Genomic DNA, 13,274 nt, shown 5'->3' with positions numbered 1-13,274 from the left:
TAATTAATAATGAATTTAATGTAGAAAGACATGAAACAGCATGTAATCCAATCATCTTTATTATTTACAAAAAATGTATAGCTGCAAGCAGCGATACACGGGGTTCAAGTGCTTTGAGTCATTTAAGCACATATGAAAACTTTTTTTTTTGCAAATAAAGATAATTTACCATAGATATATTATGTTTTGTAACGTTTTTGACTGTTATAGTGTCAGCTGTGGTCCAATCTCCTTAAAACTTTGCACGCTTGTTTAGAATCGCCTGTCTTACATGCTCACCAGGTTTCGTGAAGTTTTGAGTCTTCCTTTAGACTTTATAGGATTTTGGGTAAATTCAGACAGGCCCCTTTTCTAAACGACCCTGTTATAACTTCCAACATTTGTTTTGATAAATATTGCCCTAGAGAGTCCAGAGAATTGTACTGCAGTGTTTTTTTCCAGAATGATCTGACCTCCTCAATCATTTAACAAATGATTTGATTGACAGCAGGGGTTCTAGAGGCTGTTCAGAATGAGGAGTTCTGTCATATGAAATGAATATTGCATGTATGTGTGAAAAACCACGCAATATACAATTGTTTACAGCTTTGAAAATGCAATATCGTGGCTGATTTCTTTCCAATTTCTCACAGACCTTTGGGTCCGTGAGTCAAATGGGCCCAGCCAGTTTCATTCTGATCGGCCTCCGTTAACCTAGTGTAACAGGTACTCAAAATTCATAGGCCAATTGCGGCCATGTTTCTTTGAGATACGCAGATGTCCTTATAGACACTTGTGGCACTTTGGACCAAGACCATGCACAGCGATTTTCATGTTGATGGAACAAATGGTTGCATAGGTATAGCCATACTTATGTTTTTTTTCCCACCACCATCAAGCGACCAAGCCCTACGATTTTTGTCCTGCAACCTCAGATTGAGCTCTCATATAAGCGTATTGAGTTTGGCAAAGATACCTCATTCCAATCAGGAGTTATAGGCATTTTATTAAAAGTGCCCCTGCCCCTTTTCAACGTTTTGGCGTCCCTTTGCGACGGTCAGTCAAAAGTTAGACTTTTTTTAATTATTGATATTTGATCTCCAGAGAATCTTTCTGCGCTGGTTTGGCTCCGATCGGGTAAAAAAAAAAAAAACTAGGACTAGTTCGCAAAAGTAGGTTTTTAAAAAATCGCAAAACATGAAAATTTCACAGCTTACGATTAAATCTGAGGCAATCTAAGGACATAAGACACTTGAGCCTGTGACTTACAGTTTAGAAGTTCTGAGCGAGTTTCTACAACTTACGGTTTGGTCTGCACAATCACTTTTACGTGGAGATTGCTGATTTGTGACCATTCTAACAATTACAATAGGGTTTCAGCGCTATGTGCTTGAACTTTTAAAAATCGTTTTTTGCAAGAGATAAAGACCTATAAAGTTAATGTGAATAGCAGGTCAGATCATTTCATGCATACTTCTGTGAGCTTTAAGGCATTGTTGAGATCTCTTCTGAACCTCACTATTTATTTCCTTTTAATCTCTTTGCTGTCTAAGAAACAACTGAGATATTAATATCAACATTAATATGAATAAGTAAAGTAAGTAAAGCAAATAATGTCATTTTCAACCACAAAGGGATGCCTTTATGTGAATTTTCTTGCTTAGGGGGTGTCAGTCTCATACTATAAGTTCAAAACTTTCACTTTGTGAAATATGAGTTGGCAATTAAATGTTTTCTGGATAAATGTTCTCAAAATATCTCCTGATCTACTTCCAGCCTCAAGACGGCTACCGGCTGGTCCAGCATTTCCAATATATTGGTTGGCCAGCATACAGAGACACGCCGCTATCCAAACGCTCCATTCTGCAGCTGGTCAGACGACTGGCCAAGTGGCAGGAGCAGTATGACGGAGGAGACGGACGCACGGTGGTTCACTGTCTGTAAGTGTGACCTTCACAACACCAGCTCCATTACAACACAAAGCTGTTATACATAAACCCATAAACATTAATGCATGGATGAATGAATCATGCTCAGGCCATCCCAAATGGATGAGTTTGTTCTTCATGGGGACAGAAATTCATCATTGCATCACTTACTTACCAATGGGTCCTCTGCAGTGAATGGGTGCCGTCAGAATGAGAGTCCAAACAGCTGATAAAAACATCACAATAATCCACAGATAATCCACACCACTTCAGTCCATCAGTTAACATCTAGTGAAGCCAAAAGCCACGTGTTTGTAAGAAACAAATCCATTATTAAGATGTTTTCAACTTAAAATTAGTCCTCTATCCATAATAATGCATCCTCCAGTGAAAATGTGAGAAATATGCACAGATCAAGCACTGTTTAAAAGTAAAAACAGTCCAAAACAGTTTTAAACAAATATGTGGATTTTGATGTGGAAGGACAATAGGGGATGGACTTTTTCACTGAAAGAAATGCTGTTATTGAGTATGAACTCTATGAACAGTTTGGCCAGGAGCGACGGTTTAAAGTAAAAAAAAAAAGGTCTGAATGACGAATTTGTTTCTTACAAACATGCGGCTTTTCACTTCATCAGATGTTAATTGATGAACTGGAGTGGTGTGAATTACTTGTGGATTATTGTGATGTTTTTATCAGCTGCTTGGACTCTCATTCTGACGGCACCCATTCACTGCAGATGATCAGTTGAAGAGCAAGAGATGTAATGCTACATTTCTCCAAATCTGTTCCAATGACTTATCTTCATCTTGGATGGCCTGAGGATGAGTATATTTCCAGCAAATTTTCATTTTTGGGCAAACTATTATAAGACTAAGACTACTTATAAGAGTTTAATAAATCAAATTTTAATAATTCAAGATGTGTATTTCACAGCTTTTCATCTAAGTCTGCATGCAGTGTGAAGCAGTCGATACAGAATCGTAGATTAAAACCGCAGCTTTAAAAGGACTAAAGGATAAAACCGCACAGCCTTTGAGCCAAGGACAATCTTATCAGCGTCACAAATTAAAGCCAGAGAGATACAAAAGATCTGACAACTTCATTACTCTCCCATCACTGTCAAAAAATTTCAGCTGTTGAATGCAGAGCAGTTTCCCCCAGAGAAATAATTTAAAAATGTCACAGTAATGTTGGCATTCTGCAAACTGCATGAATCACTTTGAAGACAATTCTCTACTTGATTGTGTCATGTCACTGTACCGATACTAATCAGGTGTAAAACTGACCTGTGATCAGTGATAGTTATTTGATTTACCAGTATTTCTGCAAAGTTCAAGCAAACATCCAGAATCAAATATATGCCTTGTGCTTTCGTAATCTCAGTTCTGCTGGAGACTATACATCTAAGCCGTGCATTATGTGGCATCAATGTTTGTATTTTTCAAGGAAATGACACTATGAATGGCTGCACATTAAACTTACATTAGAATTAGAACTTAGTACATTACATTAGAACTTAGTATTAGAAGCTATTTTAACATCACAATGAAACGACACACTTCAGCAGTGAGGTCGGAGCCATGAGGTCTACGATCTTCAGAAATGTAGCACAAGTCAAGCTGTGATTTTATGGGATATTAACTCTGCATATCTGTAACATTATGGGATGTTGTTTGTTTCTCATGCCTTGTTGTTGCTGATCTCTTCAGGACTGGTGGAGGACGCAGCGGGACGTTTTGTGCCATCTGTAGCATCTGTGAGATGATCCAGCAACAGAACATCGTGGACGTGTTCCACACAGTAAAGACGCTGAGGAACAACAAAGCGAACATGGTGGAGACAATGGTGAGCTCTACGCATATCTATCACTTTATCAACTGTTTACTACTATGTTCTCAGTCGACATAAATTAACATGGTTTTATTTATATTGTGTTTAGTGTCAGTTGAAGACACCAGAAGTTTGGTCAATAAGACTGAAGGGTTAGTTCACCCAAAAATGAAAATTCTGTCATTAATTACGCACCCTCATGTTGTTTCAAACCTGGAAGACCTTTGTTCATCTTTGAAACACAAATTAAGATATTTTTGATGAAATCCAAGAGCTCTCTGATTCTGCATAGACAGCAAGGTTCCTTCAACTTTTAGGGCCCAGATAGGTACCAAGAACATCAACAAAATAGTCCACATGGAGAATACTCTTCAGGTGACACAGAGGAGATGAATTGTTGAATGAAGTTGTTATTTTTGTTTTGTTTTGTTTTTTCACATAAAAAGTATTCTCATAGCTTCATGAAGTTACGATTGAACCACTGATGTCACATGGACTATTTTGTTGATGTTCTTGGTACCTTTTCTGGCCCTTGAACATGGAACCCTTGCTGTCTATGGAGGGCCAAAAAGCTCTTGGATTTCATCAAAAATACCTTAATTTGTGTTCTGAAGACAAATGAAGGTCTTATGGGTTTGGAACAACATGAGGGTGAGTAATTAATGACAGAATTTTCATCTTTGGGTGAACTTACTCTTTAAGCAAGGATGGATTAAATTGATCAAAAGTGACAGTAAAGACAATGTTATGGATTTCTATTTCAAATAAATGATCTTCACTTGAACTTTTTTGAACGACTTTTACCTCAATCAACTCCTTATTTGCTGCTTATTTATAGATGGTATGTGGTTGGATAAAGGGATCTAAAATATGGTCATGCAGAATAAGCCATTAAAGGAGTAATTCACTTTCAGAACAAAAATGTACAGATAATGTACTCACCCCCTTGTCATCCAAGATGATCATGTCTTTCTTTCTTCAGTCGTAAAGCAATTGTGTTTTTTGAGTAAAACATTTTAGGATTTCTATCCATTTAATGGACTTCTATGGTGCCCCCGAGTTTGAACTTTGAACCAAAATGCAGCTTCAAATGGCTCTAAACTATCACAGCTGACGAAAGAAGGGTCTTATCTAGCAAAACGAATTGGTTATTTTCTAAAAAAATAATAATAATAATAATAATACAATTGATATACTTTTTACCTCAATTGCTCGTCTTGTCTAGCTCTGTGTGTACTCTGTGTAGAGATTACAAAGTATATGAATTGTAAATGTTTTTTTTTTTAAATATCCGATCATTTCGCTAGATAAGACCCTTCTTCCTTGGCTGGGATCATTTAGAGCCCTTTGAAGCTGCATTTAAACTGCATTTTGGAAGTTCAAACTCGGGGGCACCATAGAAGTCCATTATATGGAGAGAAATCCTGAAATGTTTTCCTCAAATAACATAATTTTTTTACAACTGAAGAAATAAAGACATGAACATCTTGGATGACAAGGGGGTGAGTACATTATCTGTAAATTTTTGTTCTGAAAGTGAACTATTCCTTTAATATGTGCTTCATAAGTACTAATAAACTGCAAATATGCACGCTAATAAGCAACTAGTTAATAGTAAGCATTGGTCCCTAAACTAAAGTGTTACCATTTTTATCAGTATATGATTCCATCCTCATCTTTCTCGGTTTTCGACCAAATGAAGGCTGTGGAGTGCTTTACATATTCTGATCTTCAGGTAGTTTGTTGGCAGTCTTGATGATTCCACTTGAAGCAGAAGTTTCTTAAGCATCCACAGCGTGCCTGCCGCTCTTCATAGCTCTGAGACAGAAAAAGAGTGTAATTATTCGTTCACCTCAAAGCCCTGAGACAGACAGCTGCACTTTCTGCAATTCTGAGAGAACGTCTTGAGTTTAATAGGAGGCTGCTGCAGGTGCAATTAGACATCTGTCCTGCACCTTTTCCACTGACTGCACTCCAAACATCTCGCTCAGCTGGAAAGAACCGAAAAACACCACAGCTGTGCGTCTGATATGATGCTGGACCAAAATAGGACTAACATCAGGTTTTCTCTCAGAATTGCAGAAAGTGCCATTAAGCCTGGAAAATAAATGTATTTTTTAATTTATTTATTTATTCATTTGTTCGTTTTATTTTTCTATTAGATTATTAAATATTTAATTTTGAAAGATTATGGCTAATTAATTTCCTCTAATTGTATTTAATAAAATAATTTTAAAGAATAAACTAAATTATTCTAGATAACTCTTAATCATCAACTAGACATTGCTACTAGACACACCACAAAACCAGTCATAAGGGTCAATTTTATTATTTATTTATCATCTGAAAGATGAATAAATAAGGTTTGTATTTATTTGTTTATTTATGTATGTATAAATGTATTTATTTATTCATTCATTCATTTAAATAAATACTCTTTCCATTGATGTATGGTTTATTAGGATCAGACAATATTTAGCCGAGATACAAAATCTGGAATCTGAGGGTGCAATAGAATTTAAAACATTTAAATATTGAGAAAATCACACAGTTGTCCAAATTAAGTTCTTACCAATGTATATTACTCATAAAAATTCTGATTTGAAATTTTACAGTAGGAAAAGATATCTTCATGGAACACTTAATATCCTAATGAATTTTGGCATAAAAGAAAAATCAATAATTTTGACCCATACAATGTATTGTTGTCACGATGCGTAGAACCAAGGAGAACGCAGGAGTCGCGACTCCAAACAAACAGTCTTTGATACACATGGTAATACACAACATGTGCAGGAAATCTAATGATCAACTTAACAAGAAGAGGAAAACGACCATATAAGGAAACAGGAATTAAAATGGGGAAAAACACAGAACATAAGTCCATAACCCTGACAATTGTTGGCTATTGCTAGAAATATGCTGGTGCACCTGGTTTTGTGGTCCAGGGTCACATGTTTGCGATCTCTACCATGAACATGACAGTATAATAAACAATTATAATGTTAACAAACTTTATAAAAGTGTCATTTTAAAAATTGCCATACACACCCAGGCCAGGTCAGGGTGGCCGCGGATCCTTAAAAAGTCTTAAAAAGTCTTAAATTCCGTTGTCCTAAAATAAGGCCTTTAAATGTCTTAATTTGTCTTAAATCTAAATCCAAGGGTCTTAAATTTTTTACACTTTGAAAAGGAAAAGTTTATCGTTTTGAGGAGAATCTCCTGCGCACGTTCTAAATCTGTTCTGTTGCTAGACACGCGCTTGCTTGACAACGCCTAAGTGTTGCCAAATTTAGCGGGTTTCCGCCCAACTACACGCATTTGATTTGCAGATTAACTGTTAAATTTAACCATCATAGAGTAAAAGTTTATAATTAGCACATGTTTTTACGTTGCCGCACACACCTGACGCGAGCACGCGCAGAGAGAGAGAGAGAGAGAGGAGAGAGAGGCGCGCGGCGCGATTCACACAGATTGATTCCTCTTTAACTGCTATTTGAACGGAAACGTACATACCAAGTCATGTCTTAATACCCGTTTTGGTATTCTGTTTAACAGTCGTTTATGTCTTCAGTGAACCGAAACAGCTGAGAAAGAAATGCGTGCATTTGGCCTTAAAGAGACAGCGTCCTATAAATACCTGCAGTGAGAAACACTAGTTATTTTACAATTAATTATTAAATTTCCCCTCCTGAATACTAGTGTTATTGATTTTATTACTAACTTTATGTTGTATTCATTTACACTTGTCATTTGTGTAATTGTTCTTGTTTTGTTACTGAACTTTAGTTCAGATAGTAGTTTTTGCTGTGGATGAGAAGTAGCCTACCTAAAGTAAGCATTCAGTAATTAGGAAAAAACAAACTTTTTTTTTTTTTTTCTGATCCGAAAAATGATCCGATCCATGACTCAAAATCCGTGTTTGTTACACTGTTACATTGGCTTCAAAGTGTGTGAGAGCCTTGACTTTGTCATGGAATAGAAAATAATTTCTTCTTCTGGAATAGTGTTTTCTGTTGAATATTCCCAAGAATAATCAGTTAAATAAAATAATAATTTAAAATATCTTCATAGTTTTGTGCTAGACTTTTGCGGGACTTTCAATTTGGTCTTAAATTTTGTTTGAAAATGGTATTAAAAAGTCTTAAAATGTCTTAAATTTAACTTGGTCAAACCTGTAGACACCCTGCAGGTGCAGGAAGTCTCTGACATCTAGATGGCTGATGAGTTTGTTTTTCAGTTATAAGCAGATGTTTTTCCTCTAATAAAAGTGACTGTATAATGATGGGGTTGCATTATTAACACAGGGGTTATAAGGAAAACCTCCCCTGAGCGGCGTCTGCCTTTGAACTGCTAATGCATTGTTGCTATTGTTTGTGTTTTTATTTAGGAGCAGTACAAATTCTGTTACGAGGTGGCTCTGGAGAGCTTGAATGCCTTCTGAACGCATGAAAAGGTGAAGAAGGGGAAAAACAAGCAAAGTAATCTTCTCTTCTTCCTCGGAATGACATCTCATCTCATCTCATCACAAACTCGTCGTTCAGTCTTTCCTCTGAGCTTCTGTGATGAGAACAGGAAACTAAAGTTCAACCCTTCGCTGTAAAATTCTGTATAAATAAAACAAAACGTTATTTGCCATTTCTTTCTTCTTCTGTCAATGTCCAGCATCAGAGCGTGTATCCTGGACCGTGAAGTGATCTTGTACAGTCCTATTCCTTTTTAGCTATACGCCTTGAATGTTACCCATCAATGTAAAGAACGACAGTGAAAAAAAAGCATCTTTCTACATGCCAGCTGGGAAAAACCAAATAGACTTTCCCTGAGCTCTGTACAGATTTAAAGAAAATACAAAAAATCAAAAAGCTTAAGCGAATTTGCAGAGAAACGTGAGGACGGATATTTTTGTTATTCTGATGATTTTTGTGGTTCCTCCCTTTGGTGCGTTTTCACTCTGCCTGCTTTCTCATACACGTATGCCGCTCGCCTACAGACCAGCATAAAGATCTTTCAAAAGGTTGGAAGTTTTGGGTAATATTTGTTCTATTGCCGTTTCTGTCTTTTCTTTTAGTATTTGTTCTTTCTAAAAATAGATGTTGCCATTTCTGTTTTGGTTTCTTGGTGTAGGCAGTGAATGTTAAAGATTAAATATGTAACTAAAGTATTTTCTGTTTGTCATTTGCACTTTATATGTCTGTTACCTCCAAGGGTGAATCTCACAAATAATGATATACTACTATATAATGAGAAATTATATTTAGCATTAAGAAAATTGAAGGTATTTTAGAACCATTAATTGGCTAATTATTAATAGTCTGTTGTACGATTTTGAAAATATACCCTTAAAAATAAGCTTAATAAAAATAAATTGATAAATACACTTTTTTTTATGTATGTTCAATTTCATCTTATATTTCTTTGTGAGATTCACCCCACAAAGTATTTGTATGTATTTGCAAATCCTGTTGCATCATTTGATTTAAAGTGCCAATTTCTCATATTAAATAGAAGGACTGCCACCAAACCACAGACAAGATGCATATCATGAGCAATGCATAGCTGCATTTTGACTAATAAACAGCTGGCGACTCTTTTCTAAACCATAATTTGGTTGAGAAGCTTTTCAAACTCCACAAGCTTTCTGAAACCGGGCATCTGCATTTCTCTGTGTGATAAAAGCTAGTGAATTTAATTGTAAATCCAAGAGTTTTGCACGAAAACTGTGATATGACTGTGATATTTGTTTCTGAGCTTCTGAAACGTATTTTTAAGAAGAATATATGAATGTTTCACTGAAAAACCAGCCATCACACAAGGTTACGGCACTTATTTTATTTTTTTGGATTGTGTGTCTTTTTGAATTTTCATGAATTCACTGCCTGCTTTATGTTTTACTTCACTATGTGTATTTTTACTTATTTTCAATGATTATTTATCATTTATTTGTCTAGCAAAGTGGTATATAGAGCTGGTGATTTCATGACCATGGTGGTTCTGTTGCTTGGAATTGTGATAATATTAATAAAGGGACCAAAATGTTGAACAGCAACTTTCCTGAAGCACTGAAATTCTGTTTCTTGTTTCACTTACTATCCCTCAGTCTCTAGTAATGACAGATGAACATCTGCACCGCTTTACAATCCTACAGACACTGAGGAAACCAAACTGTTATGGGGTCATTCTGATGGAACGATGCCATTTGTGTCTGACAATTTCAAGATTTTCTTTCATTTTATCATTTTATTTGAAATTTGGTACTGCAGCACGCCAAAAAAAGCCCCTTTAAGGCAAGTCATTTCACTCAGCAGCGGTCACTGCACTATTTCAGTCATACAAACACAGCTCCTATCTCTTTAAATGGGGAAGTGGAAGCATCAAATTCTTCAAAGCTGTTGACCAAGCTAACGATAAAGTTTTATATTTAAAATCACTAATGAAATCTGACAACATCTGTCTCATAAATGATGTTTTTTAATGCACAAAAAAACCGTTTTAAAAGCGGACGCGCTGACTTTTCTAATCAACTATTGGCTCTTTCACTAAGAAGGCGGGGCTTCGCGGCCATAATGAGCGTTGCATTTTCCCCATTCAAAACTACACGAGTGACATGTCTTGGGTATTCTATAGTCTTTGATAGAGAGGAGAATCGATTAATAAGATGGACTTGAAATTGAAAAAAATGCTATATTTACATCTTTCCAGCGGTTGAAACAAGATACATTCTGATGTTTATTCATGTTAGGAGGAAGGGATGATCTGTCATGACACGATTAAGGAGCCACAAAAAAGGTATTTATTTGTTTGAATTTCTTAAAATTGACAAAATGTGAAAGCTGAGACTTTATTTCATACCCAAAGTAACCTGCAATGTCAGTTTCCTCTTTGCTCCGCAATGTATTTTTCCCTGTGTGAGATCATGATGCCATTGGCAATTGGCTGTAATGTAAACAATGCCACTGAACGAATGAAACTCGCATATTTCGCTGATTATTGCTGCTGAAAATGGTCAATTATTGTCATGTTTTGGCCTGTACTAATCGGTCGGACTGGGAAAAAACTTTTGGAGTACTATAGACTGCCAAAAGTTATGACAAATCAAGCAGAAGAGTGCAAAAAAAAAAGTTTTGAGGAACAAAATGCGTTTGTGGTTGGCCAAACTGAACCAGGATTTCCAGAGCAAGAATCTTGACAACATCGCGTTTGTTCTTAGCATTTCCAGTGAGGTTGGTGAAATATTATGCTAATATCTTATTAACTAATACTGCTAGTATGTATCTTTACCACGTATTTACTTAAGTTTGTCAAAAAATTTGCTCTTTTCCTGCTTTCTAAGTCATTCTCTATATGATTTCGCAGCTTCCACGTGTTTTTTCTGTGGTTTAGAGAGCGTAAATTAGCAGAACAACGTATTCAGTCAAGTCAAGTCAAGTCACCTTTATTTGTATAGCGCTTTTAACAATATAGATTGTGTCAAAGCAACTGCACAGTATTTAAACAGCACAATAGTGTGTAAGTAACGCATTATTGTAAACAATCAATTTTCAGTAAAAGGCAGTTCATCAATGAATTCAGTGATATCATCGTCCAGTTCAATTCAAATAGTATACGTATCGCTGGAAAGTGTCCCCAACTAAGCAAGCCAGAGGCGACAGCAGCAAGGAACCAAAACTCCACAGGTGACAGAAATGGAGGAAAAAAAAAAAAAAAACTTGGGAGAAACCAGGCTCAGTCGGGGGACTAGTTCTCCTCTGGCCAGACGAAACCAGCAGTTTGTAACAATGTCCGATTCAGTAGTACTGTACATTAACTGTGCAATCCACGCTGTTATTTACATCCGAGTATAGCTGCATTCGAGTAACTGACCAAATCGTGATGGAAGTGCAAACCGTCTATAAATAATGTTTTAAGCAAATGTTTTAAGTTAAAACAGTGTAACTTAGGAACATTCTATTAATTTAACTGGATGAATGTTTGTTTATAACTTTGAAAACCTTGCCAGAATGTTATCCACAGTTCTGAAAACATTCATTGTTAGCTTGGCTGGACTGCAAAAAAAATGTACAACACTTTTAGACAAAAAGACAGTAAACAAACATTGTAAACATTAGACAGGAAACAATGCATTATGACACTGACAAAAGACAACACCACTGTTTATAATATTTGTCTATGTCACATTTTTCAAAAAACTGAAGAAAGTCAAGGTGTAACAAAAACTGTTTAAAAACACAAAGAAATGGCTTTTGATAGCTATGATAGACACAAGGCCATACGTGGGCTGTGCTCATAGTAGACTGTGTTCATCTCCTCTGCCCTCATGCCCACCTGAACAGGCCAGACATCAAAGACAATGAGAACTCAGAAGGGTGAAGGTGCTTCTTAAAGTAGTCAAGGCCCACACTGCAGCAGAGACTCGTATAAAGACAGAGTCTTCTGAGATCCACTCCAGACTGCCAAGTACAGAAATAACCTGCCACTGTGGGCTTTGATGTCATATACAGTATATACTAGCAGAGGATGTCTGATAGAAAACAGCACAACAATTTTTTCCTGTAGTTTTTAACTTCTGTTTCTATGTCTTATTGAAAAGCACGGGGGATAAACCTAGTAAAAGATGCGGTAAAGCCATTGTACTTAAATGAGCGATGGCTAATATAAGAGGAATGGGTAATTTTCACACCAAAGTAATTGTCCTCAATTTTGCACAAGGGCTCAGTGGGGGCTGTTTTTCTTGAACAAGTAATTTTGACAGGAATGGAAAAAAAGCTCTGCACCAAACGCGTTTCCGGCTGCGCTAAAGAGATGTAATCCTTGAATAAACACTGCGTTGTTCGTTAGTTGCGCAGGCTAATAGGTGTAGAGTCCGTTGTATTGTGGACTAACCATTATAACTCTTCTTGCTATTTCACACACAACACCGCAATTATCCTCCTTCATGTGCTGGAAAAGCTTGTTCCAGTGAAGAGGCAAAAGAAAGCTTGTAGTGTTAGTGCTACGCTTAAATGCTAATTTCACAGCACAAAGACAAACAAGCACATCTCGATTCAAATTAAAGCAATAGTTCACCCAAAAATGAAAAGGAAAAGAGTGCAGTGAACTGAATAAAATTTACAACAAAAGTGAAAAAGGACAAAAAAGTCATTCATTCGACCACAATTCTCCATGAATCATGACTTAAATGAAAGGAATCGAAAATGATGTAGGCCTATTTCTCTGTTAGGTTTAGTACATTTTGTTCGCTGTTTTTCTGTTCTTTTGAGTTTGCAATACATCAAAGAACCTTTTTGCAGTAAACATTACTAGAAATTATAAATAACAGTCAAATACATGCAGCCTTGGTGAGCATAAGACTTTTTTTCAAAATCATAAATGATTTATCAAGCCCTACAGTACAATTTCCCTTGTAGAATTTGTACATGTTTTCTTTCTATTCCAAGGTTTTCTTAGTTACTTTGAGAAACTATACAAGGTTAAAAATACAGCAGTAGAGCCACGGATGAATTACTTCCACAAAAAAGTAATTCATTCGACCCATA

General features: G+C 36.2%; 1 protein-coding gene across 1 annotated transcript in view; it reads left to right on the top strand.

The window, feature by feature from the left end:
- Positions 1 to 9,779, top strand: part of ptprt (protein tyrosine phosphatase receptor type T) — a 335,410-nt gene extending 325,631 nt beyond the window's left edge. The window contains 3 exon segments of the mRNA XM_073852511.1: positions 1,756 to 1,919; positions 3,621 to 3,756; positions 8,132 to 9,779. Coding sequence (XP_073708612.1) covers positions 1,756 to 1,919; positions 3,621 to 3,756; positions 8,132 to 8,185 — 354 coding nt within the window. The 3' untranslated portion in view covers positions 8,186 to 9,779.
- Positions 9,780 to 13,274: the final 3,495 nt, after the last annotated feature.

This window comes from Garra rufa, chromosome 12 (genome assembly GCF_049309525.1).
Source record: "Garra rufa chromosome 12, GarRuf1.0, whole genome shotgun sequence".
In the NCBI taxonomy this organism is placed as follows: domain Eukaryota; kingdom Metazoa; phylum Chordata; class Actinopteri; order Cypriniformes; family Cyprinidae; genus Garra; species Garra rufa.
This window is presented reverse-complemented; position numbering and strand designations above follow the sequence as displayed.